The sequence below is a fragment of the Cyprinodon tularosa genome, unplaced genomic scaffold (genome assembly GCF_016077235.1).
Source record: "Cyprinodon tularosa strain WSP-4 unplaced genomic scaffold, ASM1607723v1 ctg153, whole genome shotgun sequence".
In the NCBI taxonomy this organism is placed as follows: Eukaryota; Metazoa; Chordata; class Actinopteri; order Cyprinodontiformes; family Cyprinodontidae; genus Cyprinodon; species Cyprinodon tularosa.
The window spans coordinates 1,001,772-1,025,052 of NW_024038364.1; the positions used below are offsets into that span (position 1 = coordinate 1,001,772).

Here is a 23,281-nt window from a genome sequence, read left to right on the forward strand (position 1 = left end):
AGTTTAAACACTTTTTAAAATTATTTAGGTGAATGTAAGAATATGTTTGTGTATAAGAGAAGATTTTCAGCACATCCAAACTGCAAAATCCCTTAGATCAGCAAAAGAAAAAAAATGTTTAACATTCCTTAATCCCTCAACCCTGCAGAAAAAGATCTGTTTATATTTTGAGGACCTATTTGATACATTACACTACAATGTTAATATTCATTTTTGTATCTTCTTGGGAACCTAGGTTGTTATCATAAACCTTTTGATTAATCAAGACCATATTGTTTTCCTTTAATCTAAATTGTGCAAAAGGTCAAAGCTTTGTTCTCACTCCACATTTACAGCCAGAAAGCAATCCAGAAGGGATTACACAAACCGTCCCTTTCCCTCTCAGTGCCTCTCTTTCCCTCTCTCCATGTGCTCAACTCAGTACTGCTGACTGTGTTGGACTCCGGAGCGTCTGTCCGACCTGACGCACTCTTGTACCATAGCGCAGCTGTCACTATTACTTCATGCTCATTGGCCCAATACCGAGAGAGGCAGAGGCTGAGCGAAGGCAAACAACGGGGGAGAGAGAAAGAGCCGGACCCCCGCGCTCTGCTCCATCGATCTGCAGAGGCGCACTGAGGATCCTCTATCTGCGCTGGGCACGGATTTCTCTCTTTCCTTCATCTTCTGGAATGCCAAAGGTGGATCAGCTGTTTTGAACAGGATGCTGCTGGGCAATTTGGTATGTTAAGACTCTCCAAGTTTTGGGTTAGATTGCTGTACCTTAGCTCTCATTTGCATGTCCAAAGGTTTTCCTAGCTCCCCCCCTTACTCAACCCCCCTAAAAACAGAGATAGCGCTGTTGGAGAATTGACATATCGACCTGCCAACTGAGAGAAGCGCTCTTTGCCTCTCATCAGCGCAAGACGCAACATTTTGAGGCTATGCCTCAACAGAAAGGCTAAATTATATAACTCTTCCTAGGATGAATTTAAATTATGGATCAGGGATGACTGGCTGATGTTGGCTGACTCAAGCTGAGATGTTTGACAGTGACGGATTGCCTCAGTGTTGCCCAATGCCAACAACTACAGAGATTTGTTTACCTGGGGGAGTAAAAGGTAAACACGAGCTGTAGGTTAATGGTTAGACTGTGCATTGACCTCGTTTCCATGTACCACAGGATTGATCAGAATGAGGAATTATCTGATACATAGACACTATTTTTTATTTATACAGTAATTATGACACTGTTAGATTTACATTTAAAGCAGTACTTCCAAAAGTCAAGGCCAAGAAGGCCAACAAGAGCTGGAGATACACTTCAGAAATCAAAACAGAAAAATTATAATTGGGAAGAATACTCATGCTGAGGATATCCAGAGGCAAATATTTGTGCTGTAAATGTTAGCTGGTATTTATGCATAAATAGTGTAACGACTAAATTAAAGTAATCTATGGATTGTAAAATTATATCTCTATATTAAAGAAATAGCTATTAAAATTATTAATAATATACTGGTTATGTCATGGTGGTCATTTCAGTGCTGCTTATAAGAAACTGTAGAATAAATAACTGGTGAACAGTAACTACAGTTTTCGTCCGGCATTATATTTATTTTGGAAGCTGAAAAAATATTAAAACCATTTATTTAGGGCAGGGCTTCACAAACGTATTGCAAGTGGCAGATCAGTAACTATCGCATTTTCCTACAGCAGCTTCTGTTCAAGAGAAGATAATGCAGTTTTACAGCTGAACTTGGACTTATCAGCTGAGCAAAAAACTTAGATAATCCAACAAATGTTTCTAATCTAAGCTGGAGCTCAGTGCAGCATACAGTAGGCTGGGAATGCTCAATGTTTTGCTGCTGCACTTCTGTTTCACTAATTCCTGTTTAAGACTAATGTTCTTGATCGATTTTCTTTGTTGCCTACTAGCCCTGGATCACTGTTAACTTGTTTTAACTTACTATTGGCATAATCATCCCTATTCAGTCTGAATACTACTTAAAGGAATACTACACCCAAAACATGATTAGCCTTCATTTTCTACTCACCCCCATGCTGAACAACACTGGAGTATTTTTTTGATATCTCAAATGCATCTGGAGATCTGGGAGGCTTCTTGCTGTCTGCTGACATTCAAATAATGGAGGTCTATGGTGCCCGAGGCAGAAAGGTCCATAAAAGTCCACAAAAAACGTGTCAATATTCCTCCATACTGCTCGTCCAATGTATTCCAAGTGTCCTGAGTGGGTAGCGTCCATAATTTACTCGAAACAAAGTCATTTAGAATGTTTTTAGAGCATAAACAGTAGTGTATAGGATTTCCTAAAAGCGCGTTCACGAGTCTACGGAAACCGCGGCAGACCAAACCAGATGAAAGTGCGCATTCAGCGTCTGCTCTGCCGATAATGCAAGCGTAGAAGAAGAAATGTGCTGTTTACCTGTGCAAAGAAAGAAACAACGAAAGAAAAATGTCTGAGGACTTCAGTGTTGAGGAACAGCATGAGTTCTTTGCCGAGCTGAATGCGCACTTTCGTCTGGTTTGGTCTGCCGCGGTTTCCGTAGACTCGTGAACGCGCTTTTAGGAAATCCTATACACTACTGTTTATGCTCTAAAAACATTCTAAATGACTTCGTTTCGAGTAAATTATGGACGCTACCCACTCAGGACACTTGGAATACATTGGACGAGCAGTATGGAGGAATATTGACACGTTTTTTGTGGACTTTTATGGACCTTTCTGCCTCGGGCGCCATAGACCTCCATTATTTGAATGTCAGCAGACAACAAAAAGCCTCCCAGATCTCCAGATGCATTTGAGATATGAAAAAAGTACTCCAGAGTGTTGTTCAGCATGGGGGTGAGTAGAAAATGAAGGCTAATCATGTTTTGGGTGTACTATTCCTTTAAAGCAGCCCGAATATAACCCGTCATTGTTGCATCACTGCTTGAGAACAATGGATTTAAAGAAAAGCAGTTGATGAAAACGGTTATGTTTTCAATAAAAGAAACTCTGCTGCCCAGTGGATTTTAGGCTGAAAACTCCTGGAGATGCATCTGTAATACATTTTTACAAGAAAATCGTTTCAAGCTGTGATTCTTTATGACTGGATCTGTAAATGGATCTGTGTTTTGGTGCCTGAACTGGCTGTTAATTGGGTTGAATGGCACTGCTAATGTTTTTTGGTTCTTGCTGATGAAGTTTTCCTGGCATGTTGCTATAGCTTGCTGACCTGATTTATGATTCTAATGCAGTGGGTTTGATTCTGATACTAATACTATTAGGTACCAAATAGTATTAGTATCAGAATCACAGTACCAACCTGTGTAAATCTGTGGAACCGTTACCTCAGTTGTGAACGATTTCTATGGTTGATTCCAACCCAAATCTTATTCTGTAAGGGAACAAACTCTGTCTTATAAATGATGATTCATATTTTTGAGTTTAAAGAGTATCTATAAAATACTAAGTATAAAGAGAATACTCACAAAGAGTATTGCTTTTTGTTAGATAATGAATGGTAATTTGCCTGTATGACTTCAGCATAGACTGCATTTTGAAGTTAGAGGACTTAAAAGTTCTTTACAACACATCCAGCAATTCAAGCCCTCATTTACACTCTGAAGCTGACAAGCTACACTAGCTAGCCAAAGCTGTCCAGGAGCCCAATGACAGAAGTAGTGCTGCTGTAGAAAGGCTCCCCTGGGACCACTGACCACCATCCTTAGGCAGTGTTTGGGAAGTATTATGCACAACACAACAACTGACTGACTGGGAAGTGGTTCGAAACAGATAAACCAATATATTGGTCTGCAGATCCTTTTGACAAATTTGCTTGATTATATAATATAATACATCTTTCTTCTTTGTTTAATGGAAACGTGTTTATTAAAAATTGCCTCATTTTCATCAATCAGCCCAAAAAAATCTGCAGCAGGAGTCAATAAGACTGATGTCAAAATAACTGGCATCGCCTAAAAAAGAACTGTACTTGGAAATCTCTAGATCAAACCGGTGACCCTCTGGTTGCAGTATGAACTTAAGCAACTTGCCTGCTGGTTTCAATTACTGATTATTATGTATAAAAAATGATAAACTATATTTTAATGCGAGTGGTTGCATTTGCAGCTTTTTAAAATGTGATTATTAAGTATTCTTGAACCAAAGTGGAAGTGTTTCAAAGTCACAATGGCAGGTGGAAGGAGGTAAGGAAAGGAAACTAGATGCTTCCTATACAGTAGATAGTAGTTTATTTAGCACAGGGACCTTGATAAATTCCTATTAGGGCCTTGAAGATACAGACACTTTTGCATGACGGGACACATAGGCAACACCTACCTCAAGTAAGTTAATAAAAATACATACTTTGTGTGACACATGCAGGTTTTTTAAACACGGTCTTAGGAACCCATTTTCCTGCATATTTTAGGTATTTCTTTGCCCCCCCACACACCTGACCTAAATAAATGTGATTAGGGTCCAAGGAATGAGTTTAAACAACACTGGTCAAGAGTTCCCATCCGACCAACAAAAGAGTTGTTACTGTTAACCCCATGAAGGATAAAGAAATGGAGGCTAGGAACAGGAGCTACAATCTTTGTCTGGTTGTTTTGTGCAAATTAGGATTTGCTTGAAATAAACAAATCAGCTTACTTGTTTTTCTATTTCAAGCATTTATGAAGCTGTTATATTTGTCGCAGGCTATATTATCTTTCTAAAAATGTACTTTCCTCTTTCTTCGACCACTTTTAGACGGTACTGCACCTACCATAGCAGACTTGGATCCCTTCATAAAAGCTATGGCTTTAAATTCTAGCTCTCAGAATTGTTCTCTATTATATTTATATTATGTCTAATATATTTTTTCTTTAACACAACATCTTTGATCAACAACAGGTAAAGAGTGATGAGATAATCTGTCTTTGACCTCATTTGCTGGAGGTCATCATGCTTTTCCATACAGGTTATGCTGCACCATAAAACAGAAAGTAGACCGAAGCAAATAATGGTTTGTGTTTTCTACAGATAGTGTTAGTATTCTCTCTTTTGGGAACGGACCTCAGCAGAGCTCACATATTTGAAGCCACACGATCTGGAGAAGGAGATAGCTCACCACCTTTTATGAAATGTAAGAACAATTTTTTTTTCTCTATCTCATTTGAATATACTTAAGTTAACTGATTTAATAAACCAAACTTTGTGTTTTACAATTCTACAAATAAGTTGATCTTACTAACCCTTCCTTTTTGAGCAAATGTTACTGGTTTATTCCAAATAGCCTATCTCATTGCTCAAGAAAAACAAAATTCAGAGTAAAAACAACAACAGTAATTCAAATTTATTTGATCCAATGGCACAAAATGAGAGTTTACATTGTACGCAGGACACAACTTTGCAGATTGCTTGGATGGCAGCCGTAATTTCTCATTATGGGTCTCTATGTCTCCAGTGGTATCAGTGTACGACAGCAAAGCGGGCTCATGTAAGGGGAGATGCTTTGAGCTGGAAGAAGCAGATCCTCCAGGATGCAGATGTGACAATCTGTGTAAAACTTACCTCAGCTGTTGCTCTGATTTCGATACTCACTGCCTAAAAACAGGTCAGTATTACACAGAATTACACCACTACACTCACTTCTCCTATTATTTGTCTCTAAGCCAGATAAATGTATCTCTTGATTAGTTACAACTACTGTATGGGCTGTGAATCTGTTGATCTACTGCTATATGCTATATCCAATCATTTCTGTGCTTTAGACTATGCCCAGATTGCAAAAACAATCTAGAAATAATGTCTTAAATTAGATTTATTTACCCTTAATTTGAGTAGATAAATAAGATGATCTGCTAATAGAATGAGTTTTTTTCTCTCTTAAAATAACTTATAAAGATAATATGCACTTGAAATAAGTCCATATTAATATTATTTTAAATTTACGTCTTGTTCCTTTGGCAAAGTTTCTCACTTACAGTCTTAACCCTTTATCGGGCAAGTTACCATATTTGAGCACTTCCGGAGACCTTCTAAATGACGTCACTGCGGCCTCGCGCATACTTGTGGAGTCACGTGATTTGGCCCAGCCAATCAGCAGGGACTAAGCTTGTTACGGTTCGCGCCATTGCGCCGTTCGACCAATCAGCGCGTGTCTGTGACGCGCGAAACGTCAGTGTTTTCCCGGGAGCAGGAAATCACCACTTCGCGGCTTGATTTCTCTAGCGTTTTCACTCGGCTCTCCAAAACTAACCATGGTAAGTTTATTAAACTTTCACATTACACGGTTGAGAAGTTGTACTAAATGATGACAGACATGTTTTTTTCGTGAGACTTTTGGAAATTGGCGAAATCATAGCATGAAAAACAGGGAGCACATATATGTGCATATGCCCAAAACAAGTAAAAACAGACCTGCATCAGTTTCGCCTACTTTAACTCATATGTTCTTTGTTTCTAAGCCACATTTTTGAGTTTCTGTTTACCAAACACGCATTATAACCAACAAATAATACATTAGAATCTTATCTGATGCTTTTAGAAGCTTTTATAATGATTTATTCACATATATATCTCACTTCTAAAGATTATATAGCTAAAAATGGTGAAAATAAGTGATTTTGGATGTTTTTGTATTATATTTTGTATCACTTAACTGTTATTTTATGTCTTAATAGTATTATTATTTATATTATTAATTGTTTATATTGAATAAGTGATATTATGACTAGTTTTAGTGCTTTTCAAGTATATGGCATATTATTATCCACATAATGACAGTAGCAGTAATAAAAATATACAATAATTATAATATTTTTCTGTTGCAGATTTCAACAAACATGTTTTATGGAAAGAGGAAGGCGGTTGTGATTGTTCCAGCCAACCCTGCCATCAGCGATGACGAAGAGGATGAGGAAGATGATGTGGAGGTCGATCCTGATTACATTCAATTTCAATTCAGTTTATTTATATAGCGCCAAATTCACAACACATGTCATCTCAAGGCACTTTACAGTTCAACCAGATCATACAGTCATTCCAGTCAGCCACAACCTGGACACTCCCACCACAAGTGAGATGAGTCCTCCTGCCAAGAGGAGACATGTGCAGCCTGCAGTGGAGGTGCTTCAGGATGGGGAAGATGAGGATGAAAATGAAGATCAAGATGAGCAGGTTATACCGCAAGCTAAGGGTCCCACTAAACCCAAACCCAGACCCACCACCTGGAGGAAAACCAAATTAAGAAATTCACCTCTGCCTGAGTACCAGCACTCTGCTCCCAACTTTATTGGGAAACCTTTTGTGTACTTTTTAAGATACTTTACCCCACAATTCATTAGCCACATAACTTATCACACCAACCTGTACGCCAGTCAAAAGGACATTAACACCACCTTCACCACCAATGAGGATGAGATGATGAAATTTGTAGGAATTCTCATCTACATGGGCGTGGTAGAACTGCCATCTATAGATGACTACTGGGCCATGGACACCAGGGTTCCTCAGATTGCCAACATCATGTCATCAAAGAGGTTCAGGCTGCTCAGAAGGATGATCCACTTCAATGACAACACCCTTATCCCTGGCACCACTGACCGCTTCTTCAAGGTCCGGCCATTGTTCACCTTCCTCTGCAGTGCCTTCAGAAGTGAGGAGCAGACCCCGAAGCAGTCAGTGGATGAGGTGATGGTTGCCTTCAAAGGGAAGACAGCTGGGAACTTGAGGCAGTATATTAAAAACAAGCCTGACAAGTGGGGGTTTAAGTTGTTTGCCAGGGCCTCCGAGGATGGATTTATCCATGACATGGTCCTATACCAGGGCAAGACTACGCTGGAGGCCCATGGTGTCCCCCTGACACCTGAACAAAGAGCCTTGGGCGCCACCAGCCAGATTGTCTCTGTCCTGGCCAGTACCATGTCATCCTCCACCACAACAGCCATCTTCGCTGACAACTTTTTCACCAGCTTGGAGCTAGTCCGGTACCTCAAAACTCAGAACTGCAGGTAACAATTACTTTCTGTGAGTGAGTGAATGAATGATTACATTTATGTTGCACTTTACTGCTGGATATGTAACCCACTTACATTGGATCCATTATTCATCCATTCCATATTTATGTGTTCAGATACACAGGAACTGCAAGGGACAACAGAATTGGACATCCTCCCCTAAAGTCCATCACAGAGATGGAGAAAAAAGGTGTCCCTCGTGGGACCTGTCACTCCGTTGTCAGTGATGATGGGATCCTGGTCCTCAGGTGGAAGGACAATAAAGTTGTCACTCTGCTTTCGACAGACATGGGAGTGGAACCTCTGTCATCTGTCTACAGGTATTGTTTATTTTAGTTTTGTCTGATTGTGTTGTTCCTGTAGATGTCAGTGCTGCCTTTATATTTTTTTTTTTTACTTAGCCATTTATTTTCCTCCATTCATTTATATTTTTACACTTTTTATGGAGCTGTTACAACACCAAATTTCACTAATGGTGATCAATAAAACAAAATCGTGTTTTAGGTTCTCCAGTGAATCCAAAAAGAAGGAACCTGTGAGCTGTCCTGCAGTCATCAAAAGCTACAATTCCAACATGGGGGGGATTGACAAGAGCGACATGTTGGTGCACCTGTACCGCACCCCCATGAAGTCCAAGAGGTGGTATATACTCTGTTTGCATACACTATTGATCTGGCCATCTCAAATGCCTGGCTGATGTACAGGCGGGACTGCAAGGAACTGAAACTGGGCAGCCAGTCTCTGAAAAGCTTCCGGATCGAGGTGTTCAAGCATGCCTCTAACCAAAGGCTGTCTGTAGTTCGCTCAGGAAGAAGCTCTGACAGTCTGAGAGCTGCCTTTGATGTTCCCAAGCCAGTCCGAGGACATCGCTGCTCCAACCCCACTGAGGCTGTGCGTTTCGACCACTCCGTGTTCCACGTTCCTGTCTACACTCATCGCCAAACATGCAAGTACTGCAGCAGGAAAGACAACATTGCAAGGTCCAATGTTTTCTGCGGGGTTTGCAAGGTCCATCTCTGCCTAAATGCAACACGCAACTGCTTTGCTGAGTACCACAACCCTAAATAAAGATAGTCAATAGATATTTAGAAGGCAGTAAGGCACTGAACATTCTAAAATACTGTGAAAGAACTTTATTTCACAGTATTTTGGAACATTCAGTGCCTTACTGCCTTCTCAACATAAATTTATGTTCTAAAATGCTGTGAAATAATCAAAGTTCTATTTATGTTGAGAAGGCACTAAGCCACTGAATGTTCTAAAATACTGTAAAATTTTAAAGTTTTATTTATGTTGAAAAAGCACTAAGACACTGAAGGTTCTAAAATACTGCAAAATGATAAAGTTCTATTTATGATGAGAAAGCAGTAAGGCACTGCAACATCCATCCATTGTTCTATTTTCCTATTATTATATTGTATTGTTATGAAATGTTACATTATACTCTATATTTAAAATATTCTGTCATGATTTTAGATGTTTTCTATGAAGTATTATCTTGTTAAAGTGGTTTCATAATGTTATTAAATGGTCTAAACAAATGTTTATTAAACTATTTCATGTTTTTTCAACAAATTCTATCTTGTGTTCTTTTTAGATTTTTTTTTACCAGAACGGGGCAAGTTACCATATATGATCACTTCGTTTCCTGTGATTTTCAGCATGAAAATGAAAATTTTTTAATAATGTAATTACAGATTATTATTATTGATATATACCACAATGACACCCTGAGATGGAAATTTAACATTTCAAAGTTTTTCAATGAGTGCCCTATAAAGGGTTAATTCGGTCCATGAGGGCTGCTGTCCTGTGAGTTTTAGAGTTTTCCCTGCTTCAGCACAGCTTCTGCTGAACTGCAATCATCAGAATCAGCTCTGCTGAGGCAGGCAAACCTCTAAAACCTGCAAGACAGCCGGCCTTGAGAACCGACCTTGGATATGCCTGACATAAGACATTGAACTTCGAGGGCTACTGCAGCACATGGCTATATTGATTGATTTGTCGCCTAAAGGGCTGGTTATACTCCCGCAGCAGTGTGTCGCAGAGAGCTTGTCGCAAATATTTTTGATTTATGCACAATATTGAAGCGTGGTCTGGGCAATGTTTTTCCACGCCACAATGCAAGGGTGACAATGATGAACTAACTTTGGGTCTAGACATGGCTGAGGCAGTGAGGAAGTGGGCACAAGTTTGTGCAAAAACAGAGGGACATGAGGGTGAAAAATAGGGGGGATCCAGGTAGAAAAAGGGTCCCAGCATTCTCGCGCACCTCGCTCTTCTAGCTGGTCTATCTTCACGAGTCATTTTTCCACATTGGCGGTCATACAAAAAACACAAGCCGGTAAGGCACCAAACAGGAAATATGCATAATGTAGAGCGGATGTAGATTTGACCAATCAGAGACCTCCTGTCTTTGGCACTGTCTGCGGTCACCTACAATTTTGGAGAGGTGCACCGGAGTGTCTGCATACAGTAAAGGGCAGTGGCACATTTGCACAGAAGACCTGGATTCTGAGTATAAATCAGCCTTAAGACCAGTGAAATAAAGGGGCACGTCAGCAAAATGAAACAGATAACAGAATAGAAATAAATTCTCTAATTTAATTTATTTTAGGTCAGATATTCCGAAGGGAAGGTCAGAATGTGATATAACCAACATAAACACATGGATTTATTCTGCCTTGCAAGAATGTTTGTAGCTTGTAAAGGTGCTGAAATGTTGATTTCAAATGACAGTTCAACCTGTAGTTGAAGTTTTTGTTGTCTTCAATAAAGAAAAAAACAAAACAAACAAAAAATAGAGTTTTACAGTTTGTTTTGATTTTAAACCTTTGCAGTACTTGTTGTTTTTCTTTTGTGTGACCTGAGTCAAATTTCCCATTAAATAACCATGATAACTTTATGATGACTTTTGGAGTTTATGCAGCTAAAAGCAGATAATGTTGTCAGTGGTAATTTTTTTTCTCTCTTAGCTGGGGGGTTTCAGTGTTCACGTGAACGCTGCGGGGAGACCAGGAATGATGACCATGCCTGCCACTGTTCAGATGACTGCCTTGAGAAAGGAGACTGCTGTTCTAATTACAAATCCACCTGCAGAGGTACACAACCTAAACATTTAGCTTAAAAAAAAATGTAATTAAAAAAATCTTTTAGACTGGATAAGGACTCTATTATTATATCCTTCAGGTGAGACATCATGGTTGGAGGACAGCTGTGAAGATATCAAGAGTCCTGAATGTCCTGCAGGGTAAGACTCTTATGCTAAATAGGCGTTTGAACAGTTTAGCATCAATATTGATTATATTTTCACATGTAATGTTTTGCTGGCCTGTTTAAGTAGCTTGCAAAACTATTAAAAGGCTAGTATATAATTAGTTGGAGACATACTTGAAATGTATGTTTACCTTGGAGGGAGTGGCAGAGTTTCACAGCTCATGAGGTATAATCTAGAGGAAACCCATGAGACAAGGAGTCCACAAATCCATCCTTTACTGAAGATGAACAAGTCGAGGATTTTTTCTAAGCCTTGATTAAGCTTGACAAAAAGCCATGCTGGGGACAAACTAAACAAACGGAATAACATTCTGTGACCTGCATAGAAAAATGCTTGTTTGGTGGAATATTGACCCAGCATTTAGAATCTCAATATGTTGTGACGGAAGCAGCATCCTTTCGGGTTACTTATCTTTATTAGGTAGATTGAAGATGATGTAAGTCAATGAGAACATAGATGAGGTGCATTATAAAACATGGCTAGAAGAAATAAGAGTTTGGGGACACTTGGAGATCGAAAGAAAGAAAGAAAGAAAGAAAGAGGGATCAGGTGTAGCTTGCCTTAGTGTGGCATTGTCTGTGTTGGTTAACATTCAAGAGATGTGGACCCAGTCTGGTGGCCTTTGGCTCCTGCAGGTGCGTTGGACTGGCTGGGGGCTTCAGGTCCTGCAATGAACTTTGATAGGTGTTCCTCACTCATAACCTCACAAGGTCTGACCCTGCAGGGTGGAATATACCGTACATACACTTCCTTGGTCCCTCTTGATTTTAGCATCTGTCAGCCAATACCTGTCCAGTGTGTTTCGTGGCTTTCCTGCTTAATGCCAGGTGGATTTTGCTACTGCAGGTTGGTGTGGACTCTGGGTCACCAGAGAGGTGGCTATGTGGCTGGGTTGTGGAGGATTTGGTACTCTGTATCCTCACTGGGATACTGTACACTTAAAAATTGTCTGTCTGTCTGAGTTATAAAATTAGACTTAAATTCAACTGAGCTTCTGCAGTATGTTGATAAATTTGCAGGTTGTGGATAGTACAATCCAAAAGTGGAACAACTATTTATTGGGCACTGGGGTAGTTACTGTATTTTTATACACTGAGCCCAGTTGGTAGTATTTGATTCCTAGATAAATAAAATCTTTATTTGAAGTATTGACTTTGCATTTGCTTTGATCATTTTATTTATTCTTTATTTCATAATATGGGTTAAATGCAACAACTGCAGTTGACATGGTCTGAACAAATTCTGTGTAAAAGACAGATTAAATCAGTAACATATGAAACATTGTTTATAAAATGAGTTACAGCAGGTGGAGTAGTGGTTTTGATTTTTAGGAGTGTTTGCATTGCTGTTTATTCAGTGTCTCTGTTTGCTCTGCTATGGGACGACTATCTGTTCAAGGGCAGCTGGGATGATCTCTACTCTTGTCCATGCAGCCCTGGAATAGATGAGAGCATGATTTGAAAAAAAAATTTAAGAATCAACCAAAATCATTGACCTCTGGTGGGTCCAAACCTAAATACTGAGCAACCTCTGCTTTCCACATTTTACGTCTAGGTGTTCCTGTTCCCAATTAATACAATAGAACCTTTGTTTCCATTATACATAGGTGAACAAAATTGTATGTACCCCTTGTTAAATGAAAAGGAAAAAACACAATAGTGTCAAAATACTTGAATGTTACAAAAGTGATGAGACAAAATTGTGTGAAAATGAACAAATAAAAGTCAGACATTGCTTTTCAGCGATGCTTGCACTAAGTTATTTTTAAAATAAACTCATGAAAAAAACATGGGCAAAAATGATGGTAACCATAGACAACTCTGAAAACAATGGAGCCCAAGGGACATGTTACAATGTGTCCATTAATTAGGATCACAGGTGTCTACAAACTAGTATTCAGTCAGTGGGCCTACATATAGGGCAACAGGTAGTCACTATGCTGTTTGGTGACATGGTGTGTACCACACTCAACGTGGACCGAAGGAAACAAAGGAAAGAGTTGTCTTAGGAAATTAGAAATTATAGATAAACATGTAAAAGGTAAAGGTTTCAAGACAATTTCCAAAATGTATATATTCCAAATAATTGACCAGTATAGGCTTTAAGAACAATGAAACATACTAGTTTGTAACAGCTCTGCTATCCAGCCTGCACACAGTTTAAGATGCATCTGTTCACCATGCATTGCGATGCTCTGACTTTATTGCTAATTCAAAAACATAATGAAACAAAAGCATAAACAGGGGTCAATCAGCAAATTCTTACATATCATGGGTGCAGCACTTCGATATGAGTAGCTAAAGGAGATCTCACAGCTTCTGGATATCTTTGTAACATTTCAAAGATCCAGTGCTGAGTGTGAAAGAAGATTTATTTTAATAAACATTATCAAAACAGCATCCAAATTGGATAATTATTGGAGAAGGAAGGAAATAGATACAATTTAAGAAGATTTAAGAAGACAATACTGGTGGATATTATTCATGAAAGGGTTATTCAGTTATATTTTTATGTTACGCTAAAAAAACTGGGAGCAACAGGAATTTATTGTGTATCACAAGCATCAGCACACTTTTCACACACACACACATACTGTATATATATATATATATATATATATATATATAATTTTTTTTGTGGGAAAAGGGTGTAAAACTATGCAATCCAGCTATATAAAGGACAAGTATTTTAAATCACTCAGTCAGCATTTTATTTATCTCTTTGCAAAGACAAAGCAAAACAAACAAAGCCCTAACAGCTCAATGTTTTACCCTGTTAAGTTAACTAGCCTAAACGCCGCAGAAAGGCTGTGAAGGTCCTCATATACATTTAATAAAAAACAATTGCAAACAGTTGGAGGAAAAAGTAGAATGTTATGAATGAAACCCTGAGAAAAAGTCTAGCTTGTTATAAGAATGATTACTTTTATCCTAGAAACATCCTAATGGGATAAACAACTGCTTTCCCTTAGACACCTTCTAACCTTGGGGCTATAATGTTTGGCCTTAGCTTGCACATCTGATGTTGCTAACAGTGGTCCTTAGTGTAGTCAGGGGCTCATGTGTATGCTCAGACACATGAAATATTAGGGGGAATATTGCTGACAGGGACCAGAGATCCTACATGAATGTCTGATCGACAGATGAGGCAAAAAACGAACTTTTTGCCAAGGTACATCAGCTCTATGTTCATATATTGAAAAATTATGCATATATCAAGAAAAGGTCACTGTCCATACTGTGAAACATTGAGGAGGGGCTCTTTTATGTTCTGGGGCTGCATTTGCCCCATCTGGCATAGGGTGTTCTGGAACTCTGCAGAGTACAGTGAAACCTTAAAAGTATAGTGGGAGATTTTTGCATATTTTTTAAAAGAAATGTTTTTAAAAAAAAATGCCCATGCACCACCCTGTACCCGCTCCAGAGAGGGAACGCCTATGAAATGCGTGCGAGAGCATGCACAAGCCCATTTCTCCTTGTGCACGCTCTGTTTAAAAGTTATTGCTTTCATCGCTCATACAAGGTTACTTTCCAATAGAAGATTTTGAATTTTTTCCACTATGTCAGATTCATCACCAGTTAGTAAAATGGGGCTGAGGACATAGACTTTCTTAAACATATCACCAGAATGATTGAGGACCACTTGTTTTGATTATCCACCCGGAAAAAGAACAGCCTCCACTGTACCTTTAAGACTGTCAATGGATTCTGGTGAGAAATCTGCTGCAACAATATAATAACTGTATAATAAGTGGCCTTCTATAATCCTATTGAGCATCTTTGGAGGGAGCTGAAATATGCCGTCTGGAAAAGTTATACCTCAAACCTGAGTCAACTGGAGCACTTAGCTCATAAGGAATGTGGTTCAGAATACCTGCTGAGAGGTACTGATGTCTTGTTGACAGTTACAGGAATAGTTTGATGCAGATATCTCATTAAAAGGCAGTGCAGCAAAATATTAAGGGTACCATACATTTTTGTCCAGGCCTGTTTCATGCTTTTAAAACATGGTTAAAAAGCAATGTCTGTCATGATTGGTCTTAGGTTCTTAGCCCACATGCAGAACACAACTGAGGCTGGGTAAAAGTTTAACAGAGTTTATTGAGTTATACACTAAACACAAGATCATGAACTGGATCAGGAACTGGTCCGGGCTGGTTCACTGAAGTCTGCAGAGATGATAGTTTGATTAGGAAGCAGGCTGATGACTTATGAGTCTTTGATAGTTCAAGAGTATACCTTGACAGAGTCCGGGTTTCTCTTTGAGAGAGAGGGAACCGTTGGGTCCAGAGACTGTTTGTTCAGCAGAGTCCAAGAGCAGCTGCAGCGTCTTGCTTCTGACTTTAATGACTGACCTTGATCAGAGTTTCCAGCTCTTAACTAAGAGCAGCAGGGGAATCCACACAGGAATCTTCAGGTTTGGCTCACGAGGGCAATCTCGGCAGGTTAAGCTCATCCAGAGCTTCAGGTTAGAGACAGGTTTCCTGTGAGGCAAAAACAAGGGAGAGTTAGAATCAGATCCCTCTCTAGAGATAGCTAAGATTCTTCAGGTTCTAGGCTCAGGTCGCTAACCAAACTAGGTCAACACTGCGGCGTCGAAGCAAGGTCTGGCAGCTGGTTATAAAGGGCAGGTCTCTTGATGAGTAGATGCGTCTCAGGTGTGCTGGAAGACTCCAGCTCCAGGAGACCCAGGGCGCACTCTGCTGGAGGAAGGTGTTACAGCTCCAGATCCCAACAATGTCACTGGGCATTCTGAGAAAACATATCAGCTTTCCTTTTTCAATATATTTTTCTTTTCTTGTATTGTAATAATTTTATTTTTATTATTCACTTGTATTCTATTTATTTATGCGTTGTCTTTATGCCACTAGAATGTGCTTTTCTTTTTTCTCATGTTCAACACTTGGAATCATCTTGCCACTGAAACAAGCTGTATAAACAAACTTACAGTACCTCGCCTATAGCATTAAAAGATAAATAAAGACATTCAGAAACATATTTTTCAACTTTTAAAAATGTCTGACTGACATAAAAGTCGACATTTTGTTAGAAACTGAGGACATTTAGGACTGTTTTTATATACCATTTTCATAATTATCTGTCAAACTCTGACATAGTATCACTCAGTTCATACACTTCAAATTTACCATTATCATTTCAAAACTGCCATTGTTCATTTAATATTTTTTGTGCTTTGCAGTTTTGTTCGTCCTCCTCTCATCATGCTGTCTGTTGATGGATTTAGAGCTTCCTACCTGAAGAAGGGCAAATTTGTCATCCCAAACTTGCATAAACTCAGTATGTGACTCAGTTGTTGCTCTTTCAAAGGATACTTGTATTTGTCTTAATTTGCAATATTTTCTGATTGGTTGTGACATCAGCCATTTTTCTTTTTTGTTGTTATTTAAGGATCATGTGGAGTATCACCTCCATACATAAGACCAGTCTATCCAACTAAGACATTTCCCAATTTATACACCCTAGCCACAGTAAGTGTCCCTCTCATCATGTTGAGTAAACTGTATGAATTTCTACTCTGTGAAACTTTTGAGTAAGCAATACTAAAGCCAGGCTGTTAATGAACACCCTCATATTTAGATAAGCTAAGAACAAACATTATGTTTGTTTCTGTTCTTTATGGTCTGCTTATGTTGTGACTCCGGAACAGGCTTGATTTTACCCTGTACTGACATTACACCATGTGATTTATCTGCAGGGTCTGTACCCAGAGTCCCATGGAATTGTGGGAAACACCATGCATGACCCAGTGTTCAATGCCACCTTCAGCCTGCGCTCAAGGGAGAAATTAAACCACCGCTGGTGGGGTGGAGAGCCAGTGAGTACAACGTACATACTAGATTTTCTTTTAACTGGAGTCACTTTGAATGCCAAGTGATTTCTAATTATAAAATTTTGTGTCCGGTTAGTGGTGGGCTTCTTAAACAACAAAGCCAGATGTGGGTTCAAGAAAATACAATAAAAAGTAGCCAACATAATTATAATGTACTGGGCAAAGTTTTGCCCAAACACCTCCACAATTTAAAATCAATGATATGCTGAGTGAACCATAAGTAATAACCTTTCTATTGTTTTATTTGGTTAAAATTAGTTTAGGATGCATAATGACCATTCAGTAAGATCAATATGATGTTGGCTCTTCAACCATAGATGAAAAACGTCTAATATTTCTGCTTTTATTAATCAGTTATCTGTTTCCATCCTGAGTTTTTTTTTTTTTTGCCTTAATGAATTTAAGAACTAGATCAGCAAGAGCTTTGCTTCAGGTGGGACAAAAGCTGGGCAACAAATTTTTGTGGAGATGAACATCCATCCATCCATCCATCCATCCATCCATCCATCCATCCATCCATCCATCCATCCATCCATCCATCCATCCATCCATCCATCCATCCATCCATCCATCCATCCATCCATCCATCAATACACTTATCCCTGCTAAGGTCGCAAGCGCAGTTAAACATAGTTTATTTTATTAAAATCATCTTTATTTCATTCAATCAATAATACGCATGAATAGTTAATGTAACAACTAAAAGAAATCATGATTAAAAGGAACAGAAAGGAGTAAAAACCTTGACATAGTTCAAATTAACTGTATACCCGCAAAACCTGTGTTTTTAATGGCCAATATGCTTTCATAATGAATTTCAAAATGTGGAAATTGATTTAGATTTTTTTCATCCCATTGTCAAGAGTGATCCATAACCTAACACCTTTAACTGAAATGCATCTTTCCCTCATTGCCTTTTGAGATTAAGTTCTCTCTGCGACCGAAGGGTTGTCGGTTCAGTACAGACCATTTACCATTACACCTTTAGCTATTACCCCATTCCCATGAACAAAACACAAGTCAACAATAAAAAATATTGGGCATAATGTGTAGGGGTGAGGGGGGGAAGCCCTTCACATTTTTACCTGCCCCCTCTTTTAACTATGCCTAGAACTTGTCCTGGTGTGTAAGAACTATTGTAGCATCAGCCTGATTTCCAGTGTTTGAAAATGTTGAGGAAGATTTTTTATGGAAGCTCAAAACACGAGGAACAAGCTGGCTTAGAGAAGCAAGCTATTTTAGCTCTGAATAAGAACGTTGTGATAAGTTTTCACCTTACATCAGCTGATGGAGGAACACATCTGCTGTAGACGGTGGAATATTCTTCTATTCATCAACATTTAGCTCCCCGAATTGGGTTACAAGACCTCCCTGTTAAAAAGGAAAGAAATAAAAAATGCACCTCAGAGGCTCCCGGCATCACTGAAGGTTAATAACTAGTTCAAAACCAAAGTAACTTTTAATAACAGTTCTTTCCAAATCCAGGCACTGGCCTCATTGATGCCCATTTGTGTTGTCATCAATGCCAATGTGACTGATCTTGGGTTTGTAGAGAATTATGCCGAAGCAATAGATGTTTTATTTACAAAAATCCAATGGATGTCTATTCTGCCCAGCCTTATAGCCCTTAGATCAGTGCTGTCAATATTTATTCAAAATATTGTAGATATTTTTATAATTGAAATAAAAAAAGAGCAGGTAAACCATAGAAAAAAAAATCTGCAATCCATAAAAGAGTTCTCATTGCAACCTCTCTCTTTTTCAGATCTGGATTACAGCAGAGAAACAAGGAGTAAAAGCAGCAACTTTCTTCTGGCCCTGGTACGTTAAACAATTTTTGAATTGTTGCAGGAAACACTAGTTATCAAATCGTAACGATTATTGTGAGTTTTTTTTTTAATGTTGTAGGGTATGGTAGTACCACTACAAATTAGTTTTTCTTGCCAAATGTGCTGTCATTGGATAAGATTTGAGGTTATGATAGACTGGTAATAAAAAGTCTTATCCAAGAAAAAATAAAATTTAAATTAAACCATGATAATATCATGTGGTGACAGTGATGTGGGATGCAGATGTTCATCCTGCAACTTCAAGGTAGCTGTTTTGAACCCAAGCTCCATTTTCTTAGGCTTGTCCGCTTAGATTAACTCACTGCAGCAAAACACCACTCTGGAGAATTGAAACACGGAACACTAGGCAATTGAACACCAAAACACAGGACAAGGAACACAAAGTGGAAAGTGTGAGTATTTGGACAGGGCCAAAGATACATACCCTACAACTTTCAGAGGGTTGGTATAAAGATTGAGTGAGGGGTAAGTTCAGTGTTGCTAGATAGTCGATAGAGAGTCGAGCCCAAACCTCTGTTAAAAACCATCACATCACACACAAAAAAATCCCAATTAATATATTGTTGTATTTACTGTGTGAACATGAACACACACTTCGGTACGACTTAATTCAACACTACGTGTCAAAATGCTACAATCCAACAAAATCTGCCCAGAGTTGTTCTCCATAAACAGCTCTGGGCTGTTTATGGAGAACAAACTAAAATTAGTTTGTCTTTTATGGAAAGACAAACTAAAATCAATGGGCACACACAGATATGCTAAGCTTATTTTTACATAATTGAAATAATTACATTTACTATGTTTGATTTTGAATTCTCACCTTTAATTCTTATTAAATTGCTGGCTGGAATATTGTACATCTGAACGTTGAACTTTTACGCTGAACTATAATAAAATTCATTGTGATTTGTGGTCAGAACATGGTTGAATGAAATCTCCCGAATAACTATCGGGGTGAACGGAATGGGGTCTAATGTCTATCCATTCCGTGTTAATCCAGTTCGCATATTCATCAAACTTGAGAGGATCGGGAGGCCCATGCGAATTCTGGACCCGACTTTGAGGAGAGCAACTTTTGAAAAAGCTCTAAAAGATTCCTCTTCCAACCAGAATGCACCGATCATCAGCGCTAGTTTTATCACACCAGATCCACCTGCTGCTAAAACTAGCCTAATCTATGGCGCCACTAGAATAGTTCTCTGTTGTAAACACCCTGTCAGATAACAGTAGCCACTCAGTGATGGACATGTGTTTTAATAGGTTAACTCAAAAACCGCCGATCTGACTCCGAACCAGCCCGAATTATCTTCACTCGCCCAAAGCAATTTTTACCTTCAAAATCTAAATGAAAACCACGTGATTGGGCAGTAAACCATCTAATTTGGCAACACTGGGTAAGTTGGTCTGAATAGGATCAGTGGCTTCTCTTGTGGTAATGGCTCGTTATACCAATTGTTTCCAAAGTCAGTACTTAAAAGACTGGCAACGTCTTTAATGTTTTCCTACTTCAACCTGACTGAATGGAATTAGTGATTTATAGCTTTCTCCTGAAAAACTTCTTAGATTAGACATTATTCGGTCACTTGAATAAGCTTTGGTAGATCAGGGGCATGTTTAAGATCTATCCAAACCATCTCAAGGCTCCAGGGAAAACAATGGCTAGGAGTTACATGTCAGTTATACTTAATTTAATCACAGGGGGGCATAATTACCACAATCAAACCACCAATATGGTAACCTAGTATTTATATCCTTTATATCTAGCCCATAATGAGAGGATTGAATGCAGAAGGTTTGCTTCGTTGAAAGGTCTAACCTAAGGTGGAGGAGAAAGAAAATACAATAGAAAACCAAACTACCACCCCAACAATCACAAAAGAGCACACACTAATCAAAGGCTTTTAAAATCACAATTTTTCTTCCCCCCTCAGGGTCATTCCTCTGGAAAGAAGGATTTTGACCATACTCCGTTGGCTCAAGCTTTCAGATGAAGAGAGGTATTCCCAACTGTTCTTTTTTATATTTCATCCTTTGATGATGTTACAACAGGACAAAAATGTGGTTGAATTTTTTTCAAAATAACATTTCCACTGTCTGTGGACAAAGACCATCACAATAAAAACAGGAAAAAGCAAAAATCAAACACGGATATTAAGTAAATATAGCCCATTAAAGATGTATTAAATGAAAATGAATCCATATCCAAATTTTAAAAAGCAAATGAAAAAAGAAATTACGACTGGTTATTCTACAATACTTTTAATACAGCCATATGGAGAAGTTTTGGTTTTGTGAGTGAACCGGCTAGCAGTTTACCTCTAGTTTGGTTGGAAATGTAAAAAGGCGGAAAGAACTGTCATTCACTGCAGGTTTCTTTTTTTCATATTAGAGAATGCTCCACATGCATGCTGGCACCATTAACCTTGCTTGTTTAAAATGATACAGTTGATGGTTACTTAATGTTTGGGTTTTTTTCTGCAAATTTTGGGATATAAGAAGAGGTTTTAGCTTAAGTCTTTAAAACTAGCTTAGGTAGGCTTCAGTCTAAATACTGTCCAAAAAAATAAAGGTGTAATGGTGCACCCTGTGAATCCTTTCACTTTTTATGGCAATTACATTGTCTTCATCTTAATATTTCCACATTTAAAACATCATAGATTTTGATATCAAGTCTACATTTTCATAATGTCAAACTTAGTTTTCACAAAATACTTTCATCTTCCAGAGTGATGGACTAGGAGCCTGCAGGTGTAAAGCTGTAACCATTCAAAATCTTGCTTCAGTTAAATAATAAAAAAAGCTATATCCATATTAATATTTGTGAAAATAAGTCCTCAGTTAAAACTGTCCAGTTTCATCTCAATTACTTGCTGTGAACCTAAAATTTATTATGTCAATTTTTCTTGTTCACATCTTTGAAATTTTAAACATAATTTGAAATATTTATTTTTATTTCTATCAATATGTTGTTTAATTTTAAGTTTTATGGATACACTCTCTAGTCGTGAATGCAGACAGAATTACCTCTTTCTAGCTCTTCAAAAATCTGCTTTGTTTCTTTGTCAGTGGGCTCAAACATTCCTTATGGTCAAGTATCTGGAATAACTGAACGACTTTGGAGTGTTCCAGATCTTAGGTGCCACAATAAAATTAAGTGCTATTCTAACTTAACTCTGTGGTTTAGTTTTAAAAATCCTGTTTAGAAGCATATCCTATTTAGTTTGTTAATTTTTAGAAAAGAAACTAATGGCATAGGGAATGTAATTTACAGAAGCCGAGAGCAGTTTTCCTTTGCCTTCTCGAGATAATGACATAACTATCTCGTTATCACGGTTAAACAATTAATTGTTTTCTTAAGATAACGAGATAATTATCTCGTTATCATGAGAAAACTGTTATTGATTTCTTGAGATAACGAGATGGTTAACCTGTATGAGTACTGAATGAGGCTGGCCAACAGCCCTGGATTCCAAGTCCATCCATGCCTACAGTGCCTCTTGTTGTGCATTTAGGTCGAGGTGGATGATTGGATTGCATGGAATACAGTAGAAACAAATATGACTCTTTTTTAATGAAAATCTTTAATCTGGACTCATTTTGGGGGTTATTTCATTTTATACCTGGTTTAGGCGTAACACCGGGGCTGTTCAGAAGATACTCGGCTCTAAAGCGTCGGATGCATAGGTCTAATTGCTCAAGAATCAGAGGATGTAATCAGTTTAACACACACACATCATCTCGTTATCACGAGAAAGCGGCTTTAGAGAAAAATAAGAACAATTATTTGCTTTCTCATGAAAACCACAGTGAAAAGGTATCTGAGGGAGACAACAGTTCTCGGCTTCTGAAGTAATTAGTTTTGAACGGTGTAAAATTAAATCTGAGACTCTAAAACTATAATTTAAAAAATATTATTTATCTCACTCAATCCCAAATAGCTTCATTTTAAAGTCACTATGGATTATGTGAATGAATGATTTTATTTCTTACTCTGCAGGCCGTATGTCTATGCAGTCCACTCAGAGCAGCCGGATACCTTTGGTCACCGTCTCGGACCACTTAGCAGCGAGGTTTGTATATAACCTGAAAGACATTTTTTTTTTTTTTTTAAGTGTCTCTGTATAGAATTGTTTAATATGTTTTTAAATGTTTTGATGATGTTTCTGGCCTTTAGCTGGACAACCCTCTGAGGGAAGTCGACAACATCATTGGTCAGCTTATGAATGGACTCAAACAGATGAATCTACACCGATGTGTCAACGTCATCATTGTAGGGGATCATGGTACTTCAGACTTCCATCTGATAGAGCA

General features: G+C 38.4%; 1 protein-coding gene and 1 long non-coding RNA gene across 2 annotated transcripts in view; both read left to right on the forward strand.

Moving 5' to 3' along the window:
- The first annotated feature begins 488 nt into the window (after positions 1-488).
- Positions 489-23,281, forward strand: part of LOC119779924 (ectonucleotide pyrophosphatase/phosphodiesterase family member 2) — a 47,625-nt gene continuing 24,832 nt past the window's right edge. The window contains 13 exon segments of the mRNA XM_038279774.1: positions 489-555; positions 558-721; positions 5,013-5,115; positions 5,437-5,586; positions 10,966-11,091; positions 11,180-11,240; positions 16,467-16,564; positions 16,676-16,755; positions 16,983-17,102; positions 18,883-18,938; positions 20,902-20,967; positions 22,968-23,040; positions 23,145-23,253. Coding sequence (XP_038135702.1) covers positions 504-555; positions 558-721; positions 5,013-5,115; positions 5,437-5,586; positions 10,966-11,091; positions 11,180-11,240; positions 16,467-16,564; positions 16,676-16,755; positions 16,983-17,102; positions 18,883-18,938; positions 20,902-20,967; positions 22,968-23,040; positions 23,145-23,253 — 1,258 coding nt within the window. The 5' untranslated portion in view covers positions 489-503.
- Positions 7,014-9,090, forward strand: LOC119779926. Its single transcript, XR_005280313.1, has 3 exons — positions 7,014-7,100; positions 8,495-8,629; positions 8,799-9,090. It is a non-coding gene; the product is annotated as an uncharacterized LOC119779926 (long non-coding RNA).